Source organism: Furipterus horrens, unplaced genomic scaffold (genome assembly GCF_987537825.1).
Source record: "Furipterus horrens unplaced genomic scaffold, mFurHor1.1.pri manual_scaffold_8, whole genome shotgun sequence".
Taxonomy (NCBI): domain Eukaryota; kingdom Metazoa; phylum Chordata; class Mammalia; order Chiroptera; family Furipteridae; genus Furipterus; species Furipterus horrens.
In genome coordinates this window covers 31,376,494-31,403,855 of record NW_028327178.1, presented here as the reverse complement: position 1 = coordinate 31,403,855, position 27,362 = coordinate 31,376,494, and the positions used below count along the sequence as shown (strand labels likewise).

General features: G+C 39.1%; 1 protein-coding gene and 1 pseudogene across 1 annotated transcript; both read left to right on the top strand.

Annotated features, from left to right (window-relative positions):
* The first annotated feature begins 1,156 nt into the window (after positions 1 to 1,156).
* DSG2 (desmoglein 2) lies at positions 1,157 to 26,859 on the top strand. The gene is made up of 15 exons (XM_090284996.1): positions 1,157 to 1,198; positions 1,565 to 1,600; positions 2,819 to 2,953; positions 6,653 to 6,814; positions 6,960 to 7,104; positions 7,782 to 7,948; positions 9,928 to 10,065; positions 10,183 to 10,368; positions 14,464 to 14,729; positions 15,899 to 16,041; positions 16,346 to 16,573; positions 18,595 to 18,822; positions 21,506 to 21,627; positions 22,781 to 23,128; positions 24,710 to 26,859. Exons 1-15 carry the CDS (start codon positions 1,157 to 1,159, stop codon positions 25,718 to 25,720), a joined length of 3,357 nt encoding a protein of 1,118 aa, XP_090141122.1. The 3' UTR covers positions 25,721 to 26,859.
* LOC150002693 (nucleoside diphosphate kinase D, mitochondrial pseudogene) lies at positions 17,720 to 18,157 on the top strand (annotated as a pseudogene).
* Positions 26,860 to 27,362: the final 503 nt, after the last annotated feature.

Sequence of the window (27,362 nt, the reverse complement as noted above, 5' to 3'; positions counted from 1 at the left end):
ATGGGGTGGCTCCAGATTTAGCCACTTCTGTAACTGAAAGATGTTATAGTTTCAGTTTGGCTTCTCTGCCATTTTACTGGCTTTCTCCTCATGGTCACAGATGGCTGTAGCCACTCCAAAAGGCACATCCTTGCTCAGCACTGTCCAGAAGCAGGTGAAGAGAGGCTTTGCATGTGCTTCTCTTCTTATCAGTGAGGATAATTTTTTCCAGACTCCCCTGATATCACATTGGCCAAAATTCTCTTATACACTGTTATGGACTGAATGTTTGTGTTCCCTCCAAATTCGTATGTAGAAGCCTTAAATCCCAATTTGAAAGTATTTGGAGGTGGAGCCATTGGGAGGTAATTAGGTTTGGATGAGGTTGTGAAGTTTGGAATAGTGCGTGTGATAGGGATACAATAAGAAAGACAAAGATAAGATGACTGTGTAATTTTGGTCTGAACGAGTACGCTTTTGAGAATAAAAGGGTTGCTAACAGAGGACATACCTGCACCACTGGTGTTACCCAGATTTTCTTGAAACAGCATAATACGTGGTCACCCTAGAAACCAACACCAACCCTGTGGAGGGAGCAGCTCTTGGAGAGCGTGGATGTGTGATGAATCCAATCAGCCACTCGGGCCCTCAGGAGCAATGCTGTCAGTACAGGGTCAGAATCAAAGAGAATAATAGTCAGGCATACAACATTGGGGAAAAGTGAGGCAGGAGTATTAGAAGGTTGAGAGAATGAGGGGTCTCTGAGTCACTGACAATATCTTTGGAATGGCTGGCAATAATCTAATGCTAGCATTGTCCAATAATGCTGTCTGCACTGATGGACGTCTGCAATGTCTCAGGCCACTGACCTCATGGGCTATTGAGCAAATGAATTTTTCATTATGTTTAAGTATAAATAGCCGCTTACAGCCACCACATTAGAAAGTACTGGTTTGGATTAAGCCAAGAGAAAAGTGAAGCAGAAGTCAATAGGCAGGATAGGGATTTATTGTACAGATTTTAGAGCAAACATAACTATTTAGTTCTGTGTTATGATGAAGTTCAAAATGCGATAAAGCTTGATGAGAACCAAAGAAGAGTTGGTGGGACCGGAGACAGTGAAGAATGAAGTCTAATATGGGTAGTTGTGCACATGACCCGTGGGGGATGATGGGAGATGGGGTTTGGGGGGTATCTCACACTAAAGGCCTTGAGGAAAGTAAGTGGGCTTCCCAAGAGCATGAGATGAAAGCCACAAGGTAAAGAGAAAAGCATCAGGGATTGGCTAAGAGTTCAAAAGGAGAGTTTTCGGTTGTGCTTTTCAGATATTAGCTGTATTTCGAGTTCCCTGGAGAAGGCATTATGGGTTAAAAAGAGTGTAGATTTCTTTCATTAGCCCTGGTCATGGCAGGGAGGCAAAGGGGAAAATTAAAATTTGTTTCCTTTTGACGAAGGAGAATAGTAGTGGTTAAACCTTTTGTTGTTGTTTTTAATGTCTGTAATATCCTAGGTTATTGATTGACAAAATATTTAAACTGAAATGAGGGGTAAATTGTATTTAACAATAAATAATTTTATTTTTCAGATCTGCTTTAACTTTGGAAATGCACTCCATTTAGAGGTAAGGAACCAAGGGGATTATTTCTATCTTTTGGACTCAGGCTTAATTTCATGGAAGACAATTAGGCTGTGCCGCAGCCGGATTAGAAATGCACACTCCCTTAAACCTGGATTTTCCTACCCAAACTTAAATGCACAGGAACATATATCAAGGGATGTCAATGCAATCTGTCCATCAATAAGAGAATAATATAACAATATATGGTAAGTGCAAGAATGTGGTAAAGAACTGAATGAAAAATCAAGGGGCAGAATGAGAAGTATAGTATATTTATTTTTATAGGAAAAAGACCTTTATACATATACAAATATATGGTCATAAGAAAAGATCATAAAAGATAGTCATTCATCAAGTTGTTAACAGTGAATAGTCTGAAGTATGAAAATGTAGAAGGAAGTTTTAAATTATAAACTTCAATGTTATTTAATGTTTTGTTACATAATTTAATTTTTTAAGTTATAGAATAATTTTTCAACTAAAAATAAAGAAGAAAATCAATGACCTAGTGATGTCCAGTGTAAATATTTCTAAATAAAATACGTGGTATACAGAGCTATAAAATGAATAAAATGATAAAACTAGTGGAATAATCATTTCTGACCTTAAGATGCTAGGTCAGCTGTGTTGAAGTTTTCTTTGGATAAAATATATTATCTATTAAAACAGAACTGAAAATTTATAGAATAATTTTCCATTTAAAGGTTCTAAAAACTGAAGATGGGCAACTTAATCCTTTGTCCCGTCATTAAAACAATAAATTAATTAACTGACACTTTCACTAGTTTTAGTCAAATTGATATCACTAAGTTAGTAAGATTTAGTCTTAAAACATTTAGTAATTCAGTTTTAAATATAAGCCACCACAGAAAAATTAAACTTCATTTTCAGTTAGAGAAAAAAAAATTTTACCTTAATTATAATTTTCTCAGTTGTATGGGCACTAAATTATTCTTTATCCTTTTCAACTCCTCACTCTGGGAAATCTTTTCTTACTGATAAAAACTAAATCCAACTGCTATACTGATTTGGAGACTCTGTTGAACTCCTATAGAATTTGCTAGAATATATACATTGCCTCTTTGGAAATGAAGCCTGTGAAGAAATATGAAATTAATACCTTGAAATTTGCGCAGCTATCCTTAGAGTTTTAGTAAATTGCACGATACCTACTAATGTCATAGAGTACTCAATATTTACTGCAATATTTTATTGTTGTAGGTCTTAAACACACAACATGAAAATAAGCTGCTTCCTAAACATACTCACTTAGTGCGGCAAAAGCGTGCCTGGATCACCGCCCCTGTGTCTCTTCGGGAAGGAGAGGATCTGTCCAAAAAGAATCCAATTGCCAAGGTACCTTCTAAAGAGGAACAAAAAATATATGCATATTACTAAAATATGATGGGCAAAGACTTTTATGTTCACTTTTAAATTTAAGGAAAATTATACAGTGTATTTAATGAGTGTGTATGTATATGTACACATATGCGTATGTGTATATATACACGTAGCCCTGGCTGGTTTGGCTCAGTGGATTGAGCGTCGGCCTGCGAGCTAAGTGTCACTGGTTCGATCTTCCAGTCAGGGTACATCAGAGAAGGAAAACTCTGACTCCAAAAAACCTCCGCTGCCTTGCGGCATACCTCTTCAGGGGAAAGGCTAGGGGAGTAAACCCCGACAGAAAATCCGGAGCCGGAGTCCCTAAGGCGGTTTGACGTTGTAGTCAACACCGGCAACTCCTGCGGCGCACCTGAAGCCAAGCTGTATTGACTCCGTCTTTCCCTTGGATCCTTCAGCTGCGAAGAGAGGGGGGGTCTGCTGCATGGGCAACAGCAGACCCTCCATATCACCCCACCCAGGCTCTGTAGCTTCAGCTTCACTGGAGAGGACACTCCAGCGTCATCGCAAGATGTCGATTCAACACGGGAGGAGACAGATACCGTGTCACTCCCGAGTCGGACTGCACAGCCATTCTCGGTGGTGCAGATAGACTCTTAAGAAGCTACACCATCGTCTCTCGAGACGGACGGCTGCCGACGACGACGGATATATACACGTGTGTGTGTGTGTGGCAGATGTATTTGAAAACTAGCAAAGCTTAATTTTTAGCAGAAACTTATAACTTTAAGATCTTCTTTCCCATTTTGGAAGAGATCACATCATTGGCAAAGATATATACAACCTGGAGCTTTGGTTCAACTAAGAGTTAAGGGATCTAGCATCAGTTGAATCTTTGTGTAACAAAGTGTTACAATAACCAGAAGAAGATTTCATTGTAGGTAAGGGATGAAAATTTCTTTTTCCTGCTACCCTCCCATGTTCTCTGACTGGGGTCCTGTTGAACTGACAAACGAAAGATTAACAAGAAAGGAAAAAAACAAGTTTGTTAACATGTACATTATGCATGTAACCCCTTGGAGTTTCCTGAGATGAGTAACTCAAAGGTTTGATTAGAATTTGGGCTTAGTTAGCATCTTAGGAAAAGAACAATAAATGTTTAGAGAAGTGACAGGCAAAGAAAAAGGACCTGGAATTTGAAAGGGCAGCAAATTGTGGAAAGGCAAATATATGGCAAACTAATGGTAGAAAAAGTTCAGTTAGTAAAGTTTGTTAAGTGGATTTCTTGTACCATCTCCAAACTGATAAGGGTGTAAAGTTGCCAGTGATGATTAACTTTTGTCCTTGGTGGAAAGGTGAGAGAGATCACCTTTACAAATCTATGTCCTGCTTTTAGATAGGGGGAGGGCAGGGAGCTTTTTTTGTATCTGCTGCTTCTCAGTTGCCTTCACCTCAAAATACACCCATACTAAAGTGGCATATTGTGGTGTGGCGTATTCTGCCACCCGACACATAAAAAGGGACTTTCAAAATGAAAGAACTGATACCTAATAGAGAGGGGGACCAGATGTCCTGCTTGAGATAGTCTTGGTTTATGCCCACTCTACTGACTTAATAATTATTCTTTTTTCACTCCCAAAGGGTCCTATTTTGATCAATTATATGGTAGTGTCTCATATGCAAACCCGAACCCCTTGATTTTTCCCCTGAAGACATTCTCCATAAATTCTACCCATTTCAGCAAGTGGCACTATAATCTCATCTAGTTTTGTCAAAAATGTAGCAAGTATTATCAGTTTTACCCCCAAAATATATTATACATCTGCCAGCTTCTCTCCACTGCCACCCCCCTAATCTGACCTGTGTTACCAAAAGAGCCCTGACCATGTGTCTGTGCTCTCACGCTTGCCACCCCCACCCCAACACCCCACCCCTACTCTCCCATAGTACATTCTCCCAAAAGCTGCCAGAGTGATCTTTTGAAAATATAAATCAAAACATGTTGACCCATTTAATAGCTTCCTGCTGCAGTGAAAGGAATAAACTCTTTATCCCAGTCTACAGAGCTCTTGGGTTTTATTGGCCTTGACCTCCTCTCAGACCTCTGCCCCCATCAGCCCCCCACCTGCCACTCTGCTACACCCCTAACTGAAATAAGCTCATTCCAGCCCTCCCCCTTTGCCATTCCTGCTACCTCTGCTTTGAATCCCCTCCCCACAGGTAGTTGCCATATCTCTTTGCATCAAGCCTCTGCCCCAGTGTCACCTCCTAAGAGTCCCCTTCCCCGCCTCACCCGATCTCTCTGCCCCATCACTGTTTCAGCTTGTTTTGTGCCATAGTCATATCCAAAGTTTACATCACCCGCCCGATGTTATAAATGTCATAATGAAGAGGTCCCTGAAAGAAAGAGCAGTGACGTAGCAGAAGACAACCATTTCCATTTTGCAGCAACAAGTTGTTTTCACAAAAGCTTCTGAAATCCAGATTTTTAATTATGGCTTTACATAGTAGTGTGTATATAAGCAATGAGGTTTTCATTTCGGTTTGGTTTTCTGAGATATCTGGGTCACTCACATTCTATCACTACGTTTTCCTAAGATGCATTGATTCTTTGAGGTTCAGCATGCAATAGCTCTTCTTACTAATTTTAATTGTACAAATTATTAAGAGTAAAATTAACATGAAAAGCAAAAAATCCTGTTAAATTGCCCCAGCTTTCTAAATTCTCTTATCTAGAAGTAATATTGTCAACAGTTTAGTATCTTATAGATCTTATGAAATTCATAAGAATGTGTTTACTTACGAACACTTACATGCATGTATATGTATATACAAACCAAGTTATGTTTACACAGTTTTATTGTTAACATGAGTGGAATTATATAATACATATAATCAGTACATAAAGATCTAGAATATTCTTTATAAATAATGTGTGTGTGTATATATATATGTACATAGCTGGCCAAAAGAAAGAGAGAGAGAAACAGAAGCACAGAGATGGAGAAAGACAAACAGATAAAAGGACAGAAAACAGAAGCTCAGTGAAAAGTATTCTTGGAACTGCTCCAGTTCATCTCTTCATTCTGGGAGCAGAGCTGGGGCAGCAGGAGGTTAGAAACTCCATCTGCTATTCCCTTGGTTGTTCGCAGCAGCAACCTCCCAGCCCCAGCACATGTTGGGAAACCTGCGGGTACAAAGTATAATCCTGAAGTTTCAGGACAAAGAACTGTCCAGTCAGATGGCTGGCAATGGGTTCAGTGGTATCTGAAGGAGGAAATGGAGGAACCAGTTTCCTCCTTCTATGGAAGTATGCCTTTTTCATACTTTTCAGAGGATCAAGTGGCTTTATGAAGGTTTTTTTCCCTTCTGCAATTTTTACCTTCTGTGCTAAATCTAAAATCTACCCCCCTCCCAAGATGGATCCCTCAGAATATCTTAACTAGACAACAACCCTAAGAGGTAGGCGTTAGGATCTCCACTTCACAGATAAGAACACTGAGGCACAGAGATGTCGAGGAACTGTCTTCATATCATCTAGCCAGTGAGTGGCTGAGGCAGGATTAGAACCAAGGTTCTCGGACGCCAGCACTTGTGTTCTCCCACCTCCCTTCTACCAACATGACAACTTCAGAAATAAATTTTATTTTTTTAATATTTGCATGTTAGTTATAGGGAGTTTAACTTGAGATGTTCCTGTTATTTTTATGTTAGATACATTCTGATATTGCAGAAGAAAGAGGAATAAAAATTACTTACAAATACACTGGAAAAGGGATCACAGAGCCACCTTTTGGTGTGTTTGCCTTTAATAAAGACACCGGAGAATTGAATGTTACCAGCATTCTTGACCGAGAAGAAACACCATTTTTCCTGGTAAGAAGAAGAATTTTATATTTATTAGTTTTGTAGTTTTTCTTTGGTAACAGTCATAATTTGTCTTACTAATTTTTGATACGACGGTAGTGTAATTACCTTAGCTGGAATCTAATCTCTTTTATTATTTATGCCATGATTTCAGCTAACTGGTTATGCTTTGGATGAAAAAGGAAACAATCTGGAGAAACCATTAGAACTCCGCATTAAAGTTCTTGATATCAATGACAATGAGCCCGTGTTCACGCAGGATGTCTTTGTTGGGTCTGTTGAAGAACTGAGTGCAGCACGTAAGAAGCTACTATTTTTATGAATGAATCCCCAAAGTCATTTAACCCCATTGTGTAACTGAACACGAAATCCTGTATCTTTATATTAACCACAGGACAGAAAAACCGATTGCTCTAGATTTGGAAGTTTTTTGTGTGTGTGTGATAAGTTCAAAAAACTTTACATGACATTTTCTTTTTTACCCTTGGAATAGAGATCATGGCTGGCTGGCTTTGGCCAATGGCAGTTGTTTGCTGACCTTTGACTTACATTATTTCTGCTGTCAGATTCAGAGACAATGTTCAATGCAGTGTTCTACATGAACACTAGCAAGAGAGATTTGTCTTTGATCATAGTGTAAGCAATAGCTGTGCTTCTTCTGAATTGTAGGTATTTTAATAAGCATCTGTTTGTTTTTCTTTCTCTGTTTCACTTATTAGAACTATTAGAAATAAGTTTGTCACCCTCCTGTAGCAAGTGTTCAGGACATCACCTTAACCTTATAGTAACCATGGCCCCGCCCTCATCTTGTTTTTCCTACTCTATAATCCAGTCATGCTTACTACTCACCCAATTCAATTTTTGATCTTGGTAAACTGTGATTCTGATAAGCACCAGAAATCCTTTTTGGAACAAGCTGAAATGATACATAAAATAACATGAATTTCGTTTTGGACACCTTTGTTTCTAACGCCAGATACGCTAGTGATGAAAATCACCGCGACAGATGCAGATGATCCCAGTTCTCCAAATGCTAAAATTTCCTACAGAATCGTATCTCAGGAGCCGGCTAATCCTCCAGTGTTCTACCTGAATAAAGACACAGGAGAGATTTATACAACCAGTATTACCTTGGACAGAGAGGTAAATTAATACTTCATGTTGCTCATCTTTTAAACTCTCCTTTATTCTTTCAGGTTGTCCTCTATTTCTTTTTCAGTTTTACTACTTTATTGTGTATTTCTCACTCATAGGATCACTCTTAGCATTATCCCTTTCTAGGGATGTGCTATCCAATATGGTAGCCATTAGTCTATATATGCCCATCTAACACTTGAAATATGACTAGTCCAAATTGAGGTGTGCTATAAATGTAAAATGTAGCAGATTGGTAAGGCTTAGTATGGGGGAAAAAAAGAATGTAAAATACCATCTTAATACTTTTTTGTTGATTCTATGTATGTGTGAAATAATAATATTTGGGATACCATGGGTTGAATAAAAAATATTTTTTTAATTAATATCACCAGTTTCTTTGTACTTTTTTAATTGTGGCTGCTAGGAAATTTAAAATTTTACAACAGCACTGTTGTAGGGCCTTTCCAGACAGGATTCTGTTTGTTAGAGAGCTCTAAATCAGTGTCGCTTAGTTTGTGGTTCTGTGGTGAAACACTAGGAGTCTCTTCTTAATAGTAAGAGATATACAGAGTAAGGCAAAAAGATACAAATAGCAGCCCTATTTGGGCAATAGAACTATTTGTAAAGGAAGGAATTATTGTAAATCCAAAATTGGGGATAAAATTTGAGTAGGATTCCTAGAAAGGCTGTTCTGTCAAACATTTCACATTTTTATTTCTAACTCAAAGGGAAAATTTTAGAAGAAAGAGGGAGATAGAAGATTTTACAAATGCTACATACATGAAAATTTTAACAATGTGCATGAGTAAAATGTTGATGATCCTAAGAACACTGTGTTGGCATCAAATATAAATCATCATCCAAGTGCAGTCAGCGTATTTTTATTACTTGGAAAAGTGATTTCACTCTGCCCAGAGAGGGAGAGGGTGTGCTCAACTTTCCTACTGAGATCTTTGTAAAATTTAAGAATTTTATTTTTCTTAAAATTCTACTCTATACCCTTTCACATGAAATTAAAACAGAAAAAGTATTCTTTTGAAGTAGCGTGATTTTTTTTTCATAGGCTGCCATTTCTGAATTATGGAAAATTTAGCCAATATTAATGGCTGTCACTTATTGGGGATTTACAAAGATTAACCCATTTCACCTACCAAGAAACCCTGTGAGGCAGATCCATATACTGTTCTCATTTTATGCAGAAGGAAACCGACGGTTGAGGGGATGAAGTGTATCCAGCACAGCTAGTAAGTGACAAAGCCAGAATCGGAACCCAGGCAGCTGGCTCCAGAGCCTCTGCTGTTCTGCCTTTCACCGAGTAGTTCTGCCCCCCGCAGAGGCCTCACGCACTGCCACTGGCTGCTCTGCTCTTCCTTAAACTCACCCAGCCACAGTTAGTGAAAACCCATAGTAGGGCCGTATGAAAGAGAAGACTTAGCTTTGTCATAACATCTGAGATGTCGTGCTCAGAATACCTTCTCTAAGAATCATCTTTCTCTGGATGTCTGGACAAAGGTCACCAACTTTTGCCTTCACTGGCCAAGTTTCCTTGGGGACTAGGCCTTCTTGGCTTAACTATTAGCTGAAAATGAAATGTGAGGCAAAAAGAACCAATTCCTGTGGCCCCGCCACCACTTCCAAAGTAGAGCAGACTACATTTTGAACAGCATACTTGTGCGCAGTCTGTTTTAAGGAGAAACTCATCTCCTGATAGCATCACTAGTGACTATTTAAGGGTTTGACTAATATCACCAATGACACATCCAAGAATTTGACTATCAACAACTCCTCCAGGCTTTTCTGTCCTTCTAAAAAAACCCTGCCAACAAATAAACATCTTTACATGAATAATAGCAGATCGTGAAACTTATTTATGAATAAATTATACTGTGGTTTATTTCCTTAATGATAAAGTGAACTGAAACCAGAAAGACAGATTTGGGAGCAATTTATTTTCATTCAGTTGGGTATATTTCTTTGCCCTGCAGGAACACAGCAGCTATACTTTGACAGTAGAAGCAAGAGATGGCAATGGACAAATAACAGATAAACCAGTAAAACAAGCTCAAGTTCAGATTCGTATTTTGGATGTCAATGACAATATACCCGAAGTGAAAAGTGAAATGGTAACTATTATTTTTATAACAAATGTATCTACTTAATCATATTTTAGTTTTACCTAAATATGTATTAGTTGTGTTTGTGTTACATTAAAATAAAAATCCTGTGTTCATGTTTTGCAGTATGAAGGAATCGTTGAAGAAAACCAAGCCAATATAGAAGTCATGCGCATAAAAGTGTTCGATGCAGATGAAATAGGGTCTGATAACTGGTTAGCAAATTTTACATTTGCATCAGGAAATGAAAGGGAGTATTTCCGCATAGAAACTGATACTCAAACTAATGAAGGAATTGTGACCCTTATTAAGGTAAGTACTTAGTGTTCAAGAATGGGAGAAGTTGTACAGAGAAGGATGCTGCCATATTTTGACCCCAAACTTAAAAGTGTTTTATATACTCAAGTAACTGGCACCACAATTTTCTGAGATAGAAGCCATCCCTATTAGCCCAAGTTCTATGGTCAGTATGTGGTCACACTGCAGTTTAAATTCAGATCAGAGGACTCTAATCCTAATCTGACAGCATGATGCCAGCATCATTACTGCTTAGCACACTTGAGGTCTTGCTTGCAGCCTATACCTGGCTATAATATTCCCACACCATGGCCGCTTGCCTCTACTCATTGCTGCCGAGCCTACACTTTCTTACTTGATTGACTTAGCAATAAAGCCAAGCTTTATTAATAATGTCGAAACACAAAAGCTGTAATGACTTGATAAAGCTCTAAACCAGTTGTCCTAATACTTAAGAGTGCCTAAGAATTGCTTAGTAAATCTGTGTGCCCAAAATGCAGAGTCCTAGGCCCCATCATCAATAATCTGTAATTGGGTGGGGTTCAGGCACTTGCCTTTTTTAACAAAAATCACTTGTGATTCTAATATAAGTAGTATGAGGGTCACGTTTTGAAACATACTATTCTAACCTTGTGTGCTTAATTGAATCAAGAAAAGAAAAATTAATAGCCTTATTAAATAACATGGGTCTTACACATTTGAAATTCATTACCCCCACAGAATTTTTGAAACAAAAATTGCAGAATGGATTTTTATCTAACAGAATGAGTAAGGAAGAATATCAATGTATTTTTTAATGGTTTATGATAGAATTGCTTTATCAGATTTTGGTATAAAATGCAAAGCTTCAGCTTTCAAAATACTAATATTTCATGAATCACACACAGACAAAAACTGATTATAGAAGTTTCCAAATTGTTACAAAACCTTAATAAATAGCAGAGTAGAAAAAAAATCTAACAGTGGGAAAAGGAATAAGGATAATATAAATGTATAAGAGAATAGAGAAAAATTAACTTTAAGTTTCATGGTAATATTTATGGGCAACATTTATCAATAGTCTACTATATGCATATAGAGCATTTAGAGAAGGGGAAATTGTAATAAGACCACCTCATATTTAAAGGGAAGACACATGTTGTAGTTATTAAAGAAATGGATAATGGCATCAGAGATGAAATATATTTATCTGCTTATATAGAAGTAAGCATACTTTTAGTCACCATTTACAGGTAAAACCATGCTAGATGCTTGAGGTAAAAAGCCTATAACACACACAGGGAGAAGGAGTCACTTAGTGAAGAGAGAGAAATGTCAACGTAGTCCCAGTGTATCATAGCAGCACAAAAAGGGATATAGTATTTTCTACCTAAGGGGACATGGACAAAAACCAGTAAAATTAGGGCCTTGGCTGGTGTGGCTCAGTTGGTTGGGCCTCGTCTCAAAAATCAAAAAGGCACAGGTTCAATTCCTGGTCAGGGCACATGCCTGGGTTACAAGTTTAGCCCTCACTCAGGGTACATACAGAAGGCAGCCATTCAATGTTTCTCTCCCTCTTTTTCTCCTTCCCTTCCCCCTTCTCTAAAATGAAAAGTAAAAAATTTTTTAAAAAGTAAAATTAGTATTAAAACAACAGCCACATATTGAGAAAATGTCAATTTACTGTCTCAGTTGTATAAAGAATTTCTTGCAAATTGTAAGGGCAATAATCAGATCCCACTGACAAGTTAGACAAAGAAGATATACAAATAGCTAATATGGATATGAAAAGATACTCAAAATCATTAGTCATTAGAAAAAATGGAACTTAAAACTAGATGAGATGCCAAGCACACCTATTAGAATGGTTCTAATAGAAAAGATTGACAACACCAAGTATCAGCAAGGATATGGAGAAGCTAGAATTCTTATATATTGCTCATGGAAACATAAAATGGTATAGCTAGAGTGGCATTTTTTTTAAGATATTAAGTATAGAGTAGTTACCCTGTGACCAAACAGCTTAGTACTAGGTATCCACCCAAGAAAAATAACACAAAAACTTGTATGCAGATGTTCATAGCAGCTCTTATTTGTGATAGTCAAAAACTGATAACAGTCCGATGTCCATCAACTGATGAGGAGATAAATAAAACGTTATAGATCCATACAACGGAATGCTATTAAACACTAAAAAGGAATGAAGTACTGATACATGCTATACGACATGGATGAGCCGCAAAAATATTTTGTGCTAAGAAGCCAGACCAAGATGCTACATTTTGTATGATTTCATTTATGTGAAATTTCTAGAAAAGGCAAAACAGAAAATATAGAAAGCAGACCAGAGGTTACTGGGGGTTGGGGGCGTTAACGGTGATTGGCGGCAAACAGGCACAAAGGAACTATTGGGGGTGAGGGAAGTATTCTAAAACTGGAGAGTAATGATGTTTGCAGAACCATACAGGTTTACTAAAAATCATCATGCACTTTACATGGAGAAATTTCATTGTACGTAAATTGTACTTCAATAAAACTGTCCAAAGAAAGGTAAAGGAGAATAGATCCTTCAAGCTGTGGAAACAGAGATAGGAAATCATTACATGAAACACAGTCTTGGCTTTGTTAACAAATGTGTTTCAAATCTTTAGTACTACTAAAAAGGCCAAAATGGAAATGATAAATATGTGGACAGTTGTAAAAATAGCGATATATGACCCTTATACATTGCTCTTGATGATGGAGTTTGGATGATCTCTTTGGATCATTACGGCTATGTATACAGAGAACACTGCGGAACAGTTTTTGTTGCCCTCGTCCCTAGCGCATTTATTTTTAAGGTTGTCTTGGCCTTCCATGGTCTTTGAATACTAACGGCATTTGTCTGGGGGATTTAATTTCTCATCCAGCATATATCATCAAAACAAGCATGCTAACTACAAGAGCAACTTCAAAAAACAACAACAAAAAAAAAAACTTTCCCAAGGACTGTACAATCATAGAGTGTTTTCTTTAGTCATTTCCTGTTGTGTTCTTGTCCCAGCACCATAGTGACCCATATAAAAAGGGGGGCAAGGGAAGTTATTACCCATCTAGAACACTACCAAGAGGAAAACAAATTTCATAATAAGTCATCCAAAAACAAAAGTTTTGCTGGGATTCATGTGAACACATGAATGTATTTAATGTTGTGCTGGGGAAACAAGCAACAGGTCAGTGCATCTAAACAGTCGGGGCTACTAGAAGTAAAAAGTAACAGGACTTAGCAGTAAACTTTGACTTCTTTAGTAGTAAGAGATAGCTCAACAAAGGAAATAATGTGTATTTAAATGTTCAAAGCACTATAAATTATATTTAAAAATTGCAAATAGCCTAAATGCCTAACAATAGAATGACCAAGTAAACTAAGTATATCTAAATGATAGAAAACTATAGAAATACTTCTAAAAAGAAAAGAGACAAATTGGAACATAAAATCTGTATACAGTAACAAACTGGTTATATCAAATGTACTTTATAAATACCACAATTCACAAAGAACAGTATTTGGAGGAAGGTTAATCTTTTATGGCAAGATAGCAAACCAGATATTAATAGACATTATGCTAAAAAGGAAGGGGGTAGATTCTTTGTTAAAACAAATGTGAAAACCCCTGTGTTTAACAAAGTTAAAGAGTGCTTCAGGAGGTTTGATTTTTGCTATGCTCATGTGCGGTGTCTGTATGGGGGGGAGGGGCTACACTATTTATGTAGCCCTGTCACCAGAACAAACCCATGAAACACATTTTAAGGAATATCAGTTTATATTAAATGTCCGTTAACTTGTTTTCATTAATAAAAGAAATCACTTCAAGATGTTAAAAATAAATGTTTTTTCAATGATTTTGACCTTTAAAAAAATAAGTTGGAATGTTTCATAATCATCATTAAACAGTTATGAATATCAAATTGACAGACTTTTTAATTGCATATTACCAATATGAGTTGTAATACTGAATGCTGCTGTGTTCCCCATCTGTTAAATTGTTATATCTAACATTAAAAGCACATGTGTGTGCTTGTGTGTATGTTCTACGTGTGTTCTAGTTGTTCTCTCTTTTGAAAGAATTCCCTTTGATTTTGCCTTCCTAGGAATTGGATTATGAAGAGATGAAGCATCTTGACTTAAGCATTATTGTCACTAATAAAGCACCTTTTCACAAATCAGTGAAGAATAAATACAAGCCAACACCCATTCCCATCAAAGTCAAGGTGAAGAATGTGAAAGAAGGCATTCGTTTTAAAAGCAGCACCATCTTAGTTCACACAAGCGAGAGCATGGATAGAACAAGCCAAAGTACAATAATCGGAAAATTTCAAGTTTTTGATGAAGACACTGGACAACTAGCCCATGCAAAGTAAGAGACAGCGATGACCATATTTCCTTATTGTAAATTACTTCAAATGCCTGTTTTCAAAAAATCATAATGAAATTTGCACATTTCACTTCTTTTCACCCAGCATTATACTTCCCTAAGGGTCTAAAGATTAAATTTCCCAGAGTTGTACCTGCAACTGAGAGGCAGAGAAAAATTTCCCTCCACCTCCTAAGTGTGAGGCAGAGGCTGGATTCCTCACCTCAAAAAGTTCTGGCTAGCCTACCGAAGGCTGGAAAACTTTCCAAAATCTGTTTTGTTTCCTGAAAGGGTATTCAGGGTAAGAAAGTACCAAATTTTACTGCAAGTTCCACTTGATACCAGTCTGGTTGAAAGAAATAGTTGCCTAATGTATTTTATGGAGAAACCAGTTTCATTTGCACATAAATCTTGGAAATAATTCTTCATTTAAACCATGCTATTTGGTTCATGGATTGATGAACCTTTTATTTTTGTTTTGGTCGTGGTGACCTTTACGCAGATGCAGGTATTGAAGACCTAATAGATGCCACCACTGTGCTGAAAGGGACTGGGCTGTGCATCCCCTCTCTAGTGACACCAATTCTGCTTGCTTTGAGGCAAGAAACCCAGAAATCACTTCATCAGCATTGATTTTACTTTTAACCATTTCTAACTGCGAGAAGTCCATTGTTCTCAATAACCAACAGTATTCCAAAATATCAAAGTACTTCCATTTTAAGGCAATCATTGATTTTTTAAATCATATTTTTAAATATTGATAACATGCCAATAAACAATAGGATGTAAGACTATTTTTATCCACCAGTTCTTGTTGGGTAACTAAGTTAGTCTTCCAAAGATTTATCCCAAATTTAAGGGAGACTAAATTGAAAGCTGGAAGACAGACTACAGAGCAACTTGCAACCCTCCTGGCTTAGTGGGCAAGGGATGGTCCCCCGGCGTCTGTGTCTTGAGTGTGCTGCAAGATCAAGGGAGGTCCCAGCTAAGTGTGACATGCAGTAAAGACACGGGCTTTTAGGCTAGTTTCAAGAAATCAAAAACATCCCAAACTGATACTTGGAACAAGAATGTTTACAATGAAGCAGAAGCTAAATTTGAAAGAGTTGTACATATATAGAGATTCATAATTTATCCAGAATTCAAAATTCATTTTGTTTGTTTTATAACAGATATGTCAAATTGGAGGATAAGGATAACTGGGTCTCTGTGGATTCTGTCACATCTGAAATTAAACTTGTAAAAATTCCTGATTTTGAATCCAGATATGTCCAAAATGGTACATACACGGTAAAGATTTTAGCTATTTCAGAAGGTAAGTTATTAAATAGATATTTTTCTTGATTATATCTATTTTGATGTTATTTTCCAACATCCAAGACCTCCCTTTTGATCTTATAGAAAAACCAAATCTTTGCAGTGGATAAACATTTCACATTTCTACTTAGTTAATGGATTAAAAGACATTACTTGATCTGCATATGAAAACATATCTAAGATAGGAAGTGTCCTGATTTGTTAATACCCTTCTCCTTACCAAAATGGCAAGAGAATTCAAACTATGTTTGTTACCAGCAATATAACCAGGATATACACATTTTTTCTCTCTTATCTTTAAGACTCTCTTAGAAAAACCATCACTGGCACTGTTGTTATCACAGTTGAAGACATCAATGACAATTGTCCCACACTGGTCAACCGGGTGCAGAATATCTGTGAGGACGCGCAGTATGTGAACGTGACTGCAGAGGACCTGGATGGGTACCCATACAGTGACCCTTTGACTTTCGTTGTCGTCGACAATCCAGTTGGAATGGCAGAAAAATGGAAAATAGCACACAGAGAAAGTAAGCAAAGTCATTGGACTACATATTTAAATATTAAACATGATAAGTCTAACATCGCTATAAAATAGACTTTTTTATATTATATTTTCAATACAGTTTTTCAAAGTGGTTTAAAAACAAGGTCTTTTATCTGGCTATAATAAATATCTTATTTGGAACAACAAAAGGGGGAAGAAAAACAACCTGATGTCTTAAAGATAGCTGGGTATTCTCTAAATTGCTCTCGAAGATGTTGTCTTTGTCTCATAAGCTGAGGTGTACCTGGCCTGTCCAGGCAAGCGATCAGAGTAGATGCCTTCTAAAAAGTTCTTGCGGGTTGGTAACAACTGCATTTAAAATGACATTTATTGATCACTAATTGTGTGCCAGGCACTCTGCTGGCCCTTTGTATGCATTATCTCGTCTAATCCTTACTCTATAATGTTATTCCCTCGTTATTGCTGAGGAAACCTTGACTTAATTAAAGCTAAGTACCTTGTTCAAGGTTAAGCTGGTGAGTGATGGACACAACATTAAGAAGGGTCTGTCTGACCCCTCCGTGCCAGATGGCCATGTGCACATATCCATATCATGGACATATATGCCTTCTTAATGTGAGCTTTTGGGTGCCCTTCAGGGTGGTTTTGAATGTACAAAAACCTATCCAGAAGACTTTTTTTTTTCTTAACAATTAGTATTCATTTCTGAAAGGTTTCAAATATAATTCCCAAGTTTTTCTTAATTTACAGGTTCATTGTTATTTTTAAGACTAATAAATTTTTACAATCATTTTAAATAGCTTGTAATAATGTTAAAGCTAGTGATGGGTACCATGGGGATTAATTATGCTCTTCTCTCTATTACTATCTGTTTAAATTGCCTTAATAAAAATTTTTAAGAGATGATAAGATAAAGATCATTCAATGAAAATGTCATTTAACTTGTCACTTGTTTGTCAATATATTCCCAGTATATAAAACAATTCCTAGCATTTGGCAAACCACACACATTTGTTAAATTAATCATCGTAAAAGTAAGGCATGTCAAAGTGCTATCCTTTGCTGTTCACGCACACATTTAGTGTCTGGATTAATTGTATCCAGCACACGGAGTGACTACAGCAGAGCAGTTAAGCAGCGTCCAACCAGCGCCTGTGGGCTGGGCACCATGAGCAGCCTTTCAAGGCACCCTGCGCTGCGGGGGCTGTTGTGTGTCCCCCAGACTCCGGTTCCTTGCCTGCTCATGCGCCCCAGCTCTGGAGGGCCCTCCTGGACCGGGGAAGCCAGATTGGGTGCAGCAGCAGCTTGCTGGGGGTGTAATCCAGCGTTTTGAGAGGATGGGCTTCAAGCCAGAGGGGATGAAGATGTTTCAGGTCTGGGAAGGTCCCAATGGTCTGCACCTCGGGGACCATGTGGGACACACCGAGTCAGCTGAGGCTGCTTCCAGCACCATCGGAAGAGACTTCAGCTTCCACATCTGTAGGAACATCATCCTGCCAGCAACTCCATGAAGGGGGCCCAGAGGGAGGTCCAGCTGTGGTTCCAGAGCAGTGAGCTGGTGGAGTGGGCAGATGAAGCCCACCGCAGCAGCCTCTACCCAGCCTGAGCCCCAGGCTGCCCTCGCTGACCCAGCGTCCACCCAGGACCAACTGCCTCTGTCCGCAAGAACTTGAGCCCACTCCCGTGCTCTGCTTTCTGTCCCAGACCACCTTCTGTTCATCCTCTGCCCTGGCCCAGAGCAGTTAAACCAGCTTTATGTGCTTTTTGGTATCCTAAGCCAGCGAGAGATTAGACAAAATCTTTTCCATACCAGAATGCCAGTGCATCTTTGGGGTGTCTGCAGGAGTGGGTAGTTTAACCTCCCCTCCCCCAAAGGAGAGACATTAAAATTTATTGTGCTGTGCAGAAAATAAAAAGCAGTTAAGAAAGAATAAAACTTCTACCTGGGGCTAATTATTATGAGCCATTAAAGAATGTTTCTGTCATTTAATCTTGCCTCTTCCTTGATAATCACTGATTTTTCTTTGCCTCTTGCCATTATAGGTACCAGTGTGCTCCTACAGCAAAGTGAACAGAAGCTTGGGAGAAGTGAGATTCAGTTCCTGATTTCTGATAATCAAGGCTTCAGTTGCGCTGAGAAGCAGACCCTTAAACTCACAGTTTGCAAGTGTCTGGATGGCAGTGGCTGTGTGGAAGTGCTGCATGAGGGCTACGTCGGCCTGGGCCCCGCAGCAATCGCCCTCATAATTTTCGCTTTCCTGCTCTTGCTACGTAAGTATTTTTATAGCCACTCTTTGGCTCTTTTAGTAATTAAGGGAACTACTTGTGTTCTGTTACTATAGTAGTCATTGATTTCTTTACAGTCATCCCTCACCCGGCTAGAACAGTTGAGGGTGAGGAGGGAAACAAGAATTGATCATTAATAAATTCACCAAAGTTGATTATAGCACGCCTTGGAACTTTTCATAAAAATGTATTATTTCCTGAATTAAATACCCAGGGTTATCATGCATGATCTTCAGTCAGCTTTTAACATAGACCTTATTAGTGTTCCCATTCTTTTTTTCTTTTTTATTATTGATTGATTTTAGAGAGAGAGAAGAAGGGGAGTTGAGAGAGAATGGGAAGAGAGAAACATCAATTTGTTGTTCCACTTATTTATGCATCATTGATTGCTGCTTGTATGTGCCTTGACCAGAGATCAAACTCGCAACCTTGGCATATTAGGGCAATGCTCTAACCAACTGAACTATCCGGCCAAAGCTTAATTTTTTTTAATTTATTTATTTATTTGTTTGTTTATTTATTTATTTTTAGAGAGGGGGAAAGGAGAAAGAGAGGGAGAGAAATATCACTGTGTGGTTGCCTCTCACTCGTGCCCCCAACGGGGGACCTGACATGCAACCTAGTTATGTGCCCTGACTGGGAATCGAACCAGCGACACTTGGCTTGCAGGCCAACGCTCAATCCACTGAGCCACAGCAGCCAGGGCCTAATTATTTTTTTAATTTAAAAAAAATTTTAAGTTATAAACTATATTCAATAATATTTTGTATTAGTTTCAGGTGGACAGCATAGTGGTTCGATAATCACGTACTTTACAAAGTGTTCCTCCTGGTATTTCCAGTCCCCACCTGGCACCATACATAGTTATTACAATATTATTGACTACACTTCCTATGCTGTACTTTGCATCCCCATGACTTGTGACTACCAATCTGTACTTCTCAGCCCCTTCCCCCCCCTTTTTCACCTGGTCCCCAACCTTCCTCCCTTCTGGTAACCATCAGTCTTTTCTTGTATCTATGAGTCTGTTTCTGTTTTGTGTGTTCATTTATATTGTTTTTTAGATTCCACATGTAAATGAAATCACGTGATGTTTGTCTTTCTCAAACTGACTTATTTCACTTAATCGATGTCCCCATTTTGATAAGCTATGTGAGGAAGGAATTTTGTCTAGAACAAGCCTTGCCCACAGGAGGCTCTCAGACCAGATTTGTTGCATCAGTTTGGATTATGGATACAAGGTTATTTTATAAACTCATCTTATGTCCATTGATCTTTGCTTTGCACATTCAAATTGTCAGAACTCCCTCCTACCCCATACACTCTGCTTGGCTTGCCCTTCACCTGAGCCAACAGTTGTGAGACCTCTGAGCACTCCTGACAGTGACAACCAGTCCTGCCTGCCTTGCATGTCCTGTAGAGATCTCACGGTTCCTTTCATGAAAGAACAAAGGACTGCAGCCTGGGGTCATGTGGACTACCACTCCACTTGACCACTGAACATGGGCAGAAGACCACCTTCAAGTCACCCCCAGCTATTTCAGTGACAGAGGAAGAGCTTGCCAAAGCCATCAGTAGAATTGAATGCACAACACTCAACAGTTTACAGTGTACTTTTATACCATCATCTCTACCCTTTGATACAGACACAAAACAGTAAATGACTTGTCTCAGCTTCCCAGGTTTGTAGGGAGGGCCTGGAGCTGGGACTGCATCTTTTAGGTGGGGACTCCTTGCACCACCTTCTCCTCTCACATACCCCAGGGCCTTTCCGGTACTTGGCACATGGTACACACAATAAATATTTGTTGAATTTGTACAAATGTTGAATTGCCACTGGCTGTTTTCAATCTTTTTATTAGTCACAGTAGCTGTGACTCTGTTGTCAACTGTTTTACATAAAAAGAGTCTAGGGAGGAGTCAGTGCATCACTGGAAGTTGCCAAATGTGAGTGGCAATAAAACCTCTTGTAATTTGGGGTGGACTGCTTACCAGGTGCAGTTAATGCTTTACTACCCTGATCAAGGGGCCGACACTGGCCTTCACTTCCTCCTGGAGGTAGAATAAAAGGTTAGGAGGGAGCTCTGAAATTGGATTGACTTCTAGATCTATTCTAAGGGTTTTAATTTTGAGTCATTTTAGAAAACAGTTAATTTGAACCTCAATGAGTCTGCCTTTTGCCAAAATCTACTCTAGGCTGAAGTGGGGAAGTATTATAGAAGTTCCAATACTCGAGAATATTTGAACATATTAAAATGTTTCAACCCTTAGGAGCTTTTGATTTTTTTCAACACATAGATATTTTTTTTGGACAGTGATTATTCTCATATTAAAAATTAAGGTGGTTTAAAAAAAAAAGTAAGTCTTTAAGTTGCTTTTGAATTCCATCTTGGTGTTCCACTCAGTAACCGCACTCAGCCTCTTTACAAGGAACGAGGCTTCTGAATCTGTACGACTCCCTCATCCTGCCTGTAGACTTTGGTATGACTCCCCAGACAAGCTCGGTGAGGCTGGATCAGGGTGAAGACAAGAAAAATAAAAATAAGGCTATAAATAAGTGAAGGCTGAACTCCAGGAAGTGATAGGCAAATTCCAAAATTATATAACATAAATTTTAAAATAAGTCGGGACTCACCTTTCATTTGTGTTTGATTTTGTTTCTGTCCAGTCGTACCCCTTCTACTGCTGATGTGCCACAGTGGAAAGAACGCCAAAGGCTTTGCCCCCATTCCTGGCACAATAGAGATGCTGCATCCTTGGAATAATGAAGGGGCACCGCCTGAAGACAAGGTCAGATCATCAGTGTCAGTGGAACTTGTCTCCTTTTCTGATTTGAAAGGGGCCTTGGGAAGTGTTTCTAACATTTTAGGTCATGAGAGGGTAAAGTGAGCCTTACAGGTTTCTTTCACATGCCTTTGAATGAAACCTATTTTTTGCTTGTTGCCAGGGCAGAGTGGAGCTGGTTTTGCTGTACTGTGACAGGTCCCGTGTTTCAGAAAATACAGAACAAAAGTTAGAGAGAGCAAGAGTGTGTAGAGATTTAGGATGAAAATATTTATTATTAACAATGTTAAATGGACAATATTTCATAGCCAGGTGTTTCTGCATTTTCATTTCCCTCGATACATAGTGTTGGCAGAAGTAAGCCTACCACCCATAAGAGTTGTAAAAGATCGCAAAACCTCCTCTTCTACCTGTTTAACAATCACCTCCCATTGTCTCTTTATTGCATCTTCACCCTGGATCTCATCATCATCTGTAATGAGCTTCACAGCTAATAGGATATGATTCAACATCAAGTGTCAGAGAGCTCAGACTAACAGTGGCTTAAATACAGATGTGGGCAGTTGAGGACCAACATGAGGATTTCATATGGCCGCAGGCTTCTTTTTCCTTATTGTTCCTCCACGGATGAGTTCCAGTCCCTGCTGTCTTCATGCTGCTATCCACACATTCCAAACAGCAGACAGGAAAAAAGTGAAGAACCACTCTTAAACACTTCCCAAAACATGCATACTCCATTTCCGCTCTGCTTGAACTCACGTTAACCAGGACTTAGTTGGGTGGCAATTTCTAGTGCCAGTGGAGGCTTAAAAGTATAGTTCATATTTGGGAAGATCACGTGTCCAGTTAGACAAAAAGTGATGGTTCCATAACCATAAAGAGGGCATTAAAGTTTAGAGGAAAATTGAAACACAGTTGGTGCCAATAGAATAAGTGAGCCAAGTCTATATTTAAAAAACTTGTTTTCATCTTGGGTGATAATCACATAACAAAACAAGAAGGTAGAATGGCTCTTCAGAAGACTCAAACAGAAATTAGTCTGCCCAAAATATTTTTCCTAATATGCTTCCGTGTAATTAGCTTATTTAGCTCAGATCCTACCAACTGTACTGACCCTTCATCCTTCTGACTCAGTTCTCAACTGCATTTGTCCCCACAGATGGTGCCACCGCTTCTGACAATGGATCACAGAGAGAGTGTAGCAGTGGGCGGTGGGGTGGGCGGTGGACTGGGAGGTGTAACCATCAAGGAAACCACCATGAAAGGAAGTAGCTCGGCTTCCTTTACCAAAGTGCAGCATGACATGTTGGAGGTGGACGGAAGGTGGGAAGAACACAGAAGCCATCTCTCTGGGGGTGCCACCCAGGTTACAGGGACAGCAGGAGCCATCATGGGTGGTGAAACCATGAGGACCACAAGAGCCACGGGGGCCTTCAGAGACATGGCCGGAGCACGAGCTTCTGTTACTGCAGTGAATGAGGAATTCTTAAGAAGTTATTTCACTGAGGTAAGGGTTGGTTTTTAGGTACAGGGGGAAGAAACATTTATATGTGAATGCGGTAATGTTAAGGCAATCATGCCTTAGATCTAGATGGGACTTTTATTTTTTGTTTTTATGAGAAGGCTTACAAGTAATGAGGGAAAAGAGACATGACCCATTGAACCAGTCAGCTAAATTATGTGACAATCACATATGACCCCACAATCTTACTTCTTACAAAGGCTTTATATCACATCTATGTTCTTACCACTTAATGCATCTCTGCTCTTTATTCCAAGATGCCAAGAGAGCAGATCATCCCTGGGAAGCTGCCATCCTTGGGGCGCAGGAAACACAGCCATGCAGAACCTTGCAATGGCTCCTAAAGCCGCTGCCTTTTTTTTGCACTCAGATTTCATTGGCAAGAGCGAGTCACATGACCAAACCAGATGGCAGTGGGTCAGAAAGTACAATCCCTCTGCAAGAGCAGACTTGAAAATATGTGACCTAAAAACCACAATCTATGATGTCCATTTAAATTTTGTCTTCTGAATGAGAGTACTTGGCTTCACTATTGAGATGGTTCACAAAAAAATGAAGAGGAAAGTTGCAGGAAAGATGATTGGTTGCAGTCAGGAAGCTGATGTCCAGAATTAGGAATTAGAAGCAGAAATGGGTGCCTTTCTTGAGAATGAAGCCCACATGTCCCATGGGCAAGTCGGGGTGACAGGCATCTGAAGGACACTTGAGAGAAGCAAGGCCATGGGCTTCCATAAAGGCCAGTTGCTTTCCGTCCTCTCTCTTCTAAATGGTTCACATTACTAGAGTGCTTCCCCACTTTCTCTTTCCTTCCACATCCCCCTCTTGCCTGCCATCTGCCCACCCTTAAGTACTAACTTGACAGGGAGAAAGGGAAATGCCAGTGTCGAGGAAACCCACTTCTTTATCGTCCCTTTTCTGTTTCACTGCCAAGCTCCATTCTGGTGCCCTCTTTGTTTGATTTTGATAATGTTTTTCCTCTCTGCTCTAATCCTGTTCTCATCAGCCTTGGTTATGTAGGTGTGTGCAGCTTTTAACTCAGAAATCATTTCAAACTGATAAGAACATTTGCAAGAAGGAGAGAAACTTTTGCACTTCTGCATACTCTTTACCCAGATCACCCAGTTATTAGTTATTAACTCTTAGCCGCAGTGGTCCCAGTCTCCCTTTTTCTCTCATACACGCACGCACACACTCTCTTCCATGACCACAGTACACTGAACACAGAGATTTAACAGTGATGTGTCCCTAATTTCAATTCAGACAGCTATCCACAGCGGTGTCTTTTCCTGGCCAGGACTCAGTCCAGAGTCCTGGATCTCATTTAGTCTCATGACATTTTACTCTCCTTTAACCTGGGTCAGTCCCCTCTGCCTTTCTTATCTTTCACAATATTGATATTTCTGAGGGTACTGGCCTAGATGGGTTGTAGAATACCCTTCAGTTTGGGTTTCTCTGATGTTGCCTTGCATTTAGACTCAGGTTATGCATTTTGGGCAGGAATATAGTCTTGCTCTTAAGTGGAGTTGTATCCCTAATTCTGTGCATTTGTTTTTATTTCCATTTCAGAAAGCTGCCCATTGTACAGAGGAAGATGACAATCAGGCGGCCAAAGACTGCCTTCTGGTTTATTCTCAGGAAGAAACTGATTCTCTGCATGGTTCCATTGGTTGTTGTAGTTTCATTGAAGGAGAGCTAGATGACCACTTCTTGAATGATTTAGGATTTAAATTCAAGACACTAGCTGAAGTTTGTTTGGGTCAAAAAATAGATGTGGATATGGAAATTGAGGAGAGGCCAAAACCTCTGAGAGAAACAGCTTCACGTTCTCTCTCTGAGCAAACAAGGGTGAATTCAGAGAATACCTACTCCTCTAGTAGTAGCTTTCAAGTTCCAAAACCTTTGCATGAAACTAATACAGAGAAAATAACTCAGGAAATAATCACGGAAAGGTCTGTGTCTTCTAAGCAGGATAAGAAGGTAGCTACACTGCTCCCTAATTCATTGGCTTCTGGTAATGTCATAGTGACAGAAACTTCCTTTGCCACGGGCTCCACTGTGCCACCAGCAAGCACTGTAATCCTGGGCCCCAGACAGCCACAGGGCCTTATTGTGACTGAGCGGGTGTATGCCCCAGCTACCACCTTGGTAGATCAGCATTATGCTAATGAAAACGTCATGGTTACTGAGAGAGTTGTACAGCCTAACGGAGGCCTGTCTGGTCCTCTGGAAGGCACTCCGCACCTGCCAAATGGGCATTATGTTATGGTGAGGGAAAGAGAGAGCTTCCTTTCCCCCAGCTCAGGTGTGCAGCCCACCCTGGCCGTGCCCAGCGCAGCAGTAGGACAGAACGTGACGGTGACAGAAAGAGTGCTAACACCTGCTTCCACTCTGCAATCCAGTTACCCAGTGGCTGCTAAAACCTCCATGACAGCCAGAAAGACCGTGGTTTCTGGAGCGGGAGGCCCTGGCCCTCTGCCAGATTTCGGTTTCGAGGAGTCTGATCATTCTAGCTCCACCATAACCACGTCATCCACCAGAGTCTCCAAGCAAAGCACGGTGCAGCATTCTTACTCCTAAGTGGCCAGCCACTGTCTGACCCACAGTTTAAGGAGCAGTGAGCAAGTTCATGTTTTCAGTGGGCCTGCCTTTTCTTGATGCTTACAGACTTAGTGGTACACACACAACTGTAAAATGTTCTCATTCCCTAACAGAAAATGGACATTGCTGTCTCGGCACCCAGGAGTATACTTCAGAAATGCTCCGGGACTTACCCAGGGCGTAACCATGATGCTGTGTCTTAAGTGCCTTTTAGTGAGTGATGGCCAAACAATATTCAAAAAGCAAGTTAAAGAGAAAGTAAACCTGGCTTCTGAGAATTTATCAATTTAACACAGTGTCCAGTTCATCAGCCATACAGGAGAGCCATCCAGGAAACCAGCTGGGCCTCTGCCTACAACATTAACATTTCACATCGCTGTTCTGTAGCCAAAGATACCATACACAGTCTGGGTGACCCGTTTTGCTTGTTTTCCTTAAGACTAGAGGCCTTTCAGTCTGTCTTAGGGCGATTGAATTTTTGAACATTGACATGGTAAAAACATATTTCTGTGCATGTGACTGTATGTATTGTATGACCTTAAAAATAGCAGTATGTCTTCCCTTTGTCTCTCAAAAATGAAAATATTGAATACTTCCAATTCAGTTGAATAACCCAGGGAAAAATTCATAAATATAAAACCACTTTGCTTTTTATAGTAATAATATACTATTTATAAAACCTCAGGTTATATTATAGTCTAAGTTTGTACAGCTAAATTAACCACTAGCCTATACACTGGGAGAAGAACCATGCTTATTTCAATGCTATTATTTATCCTCAGTGCCTAACATGGGTGCCAAATCAATATTTGTGGGATTAAACTGGATTTTAGAAGACTCTCTCTTTAATTTACAATTTCAAAACATTGAAAAACCTTATCATTTCTATAATAATGAGGTTGAGGTTATGATTTTATTCTATGTCTCAAAGTCATTGACTAGCTGGTCATGACTTACATATTAAGTATGTAATTGACATTAATTTTTATAATATCCTTGCCCCTTTTTGAAAAGTGATTTGGGTGTTTCAACCAAATAAATTGATTGTATTTTTATTGCTCCTTGAAAAATAATTTATTTCAAGTTTCAAAGTATATGTGCATATGAGTAACAGTTTACATAAACTTCACAACAAAGTAATTTTCATAAATTTATTTTTGTAGCACATTTATAGAAATATTGTTGACTTGAATTACATAATGCAAAATATGGATGCTTTTTGCTCCCACTCTATGAGTAAAAGGCAAATATTTTTAGATGCCATAAGTCCGTGGCTAAGTGAAGGTCCTTCTTCCAGGATCTAAATTTTTTACTCTCTATTTAGTAAGTATTGTTGTTTTTTTCAATATAGACTTAATAGTTACATTTTGCCAAGTATGCAACAGGTATACCACTACTGGGTGAAATATAAAAATGACCTAAGTACTTCGAACAAACAAAACTTGGTCTTAATCTTCCTTGGGCAGTCTTGAAGACTCTAGCCTATCACATGTGTATAGTGTAATCACATTTTCTAAATGGTTTTCTTTGTTACCAAAAGGGTGATTTGTATTAGTTCTTACATTTGCTCCTTGGGAAACTATATTTGTATGTGTATCATCAAAATATTTAAATTAAAAGC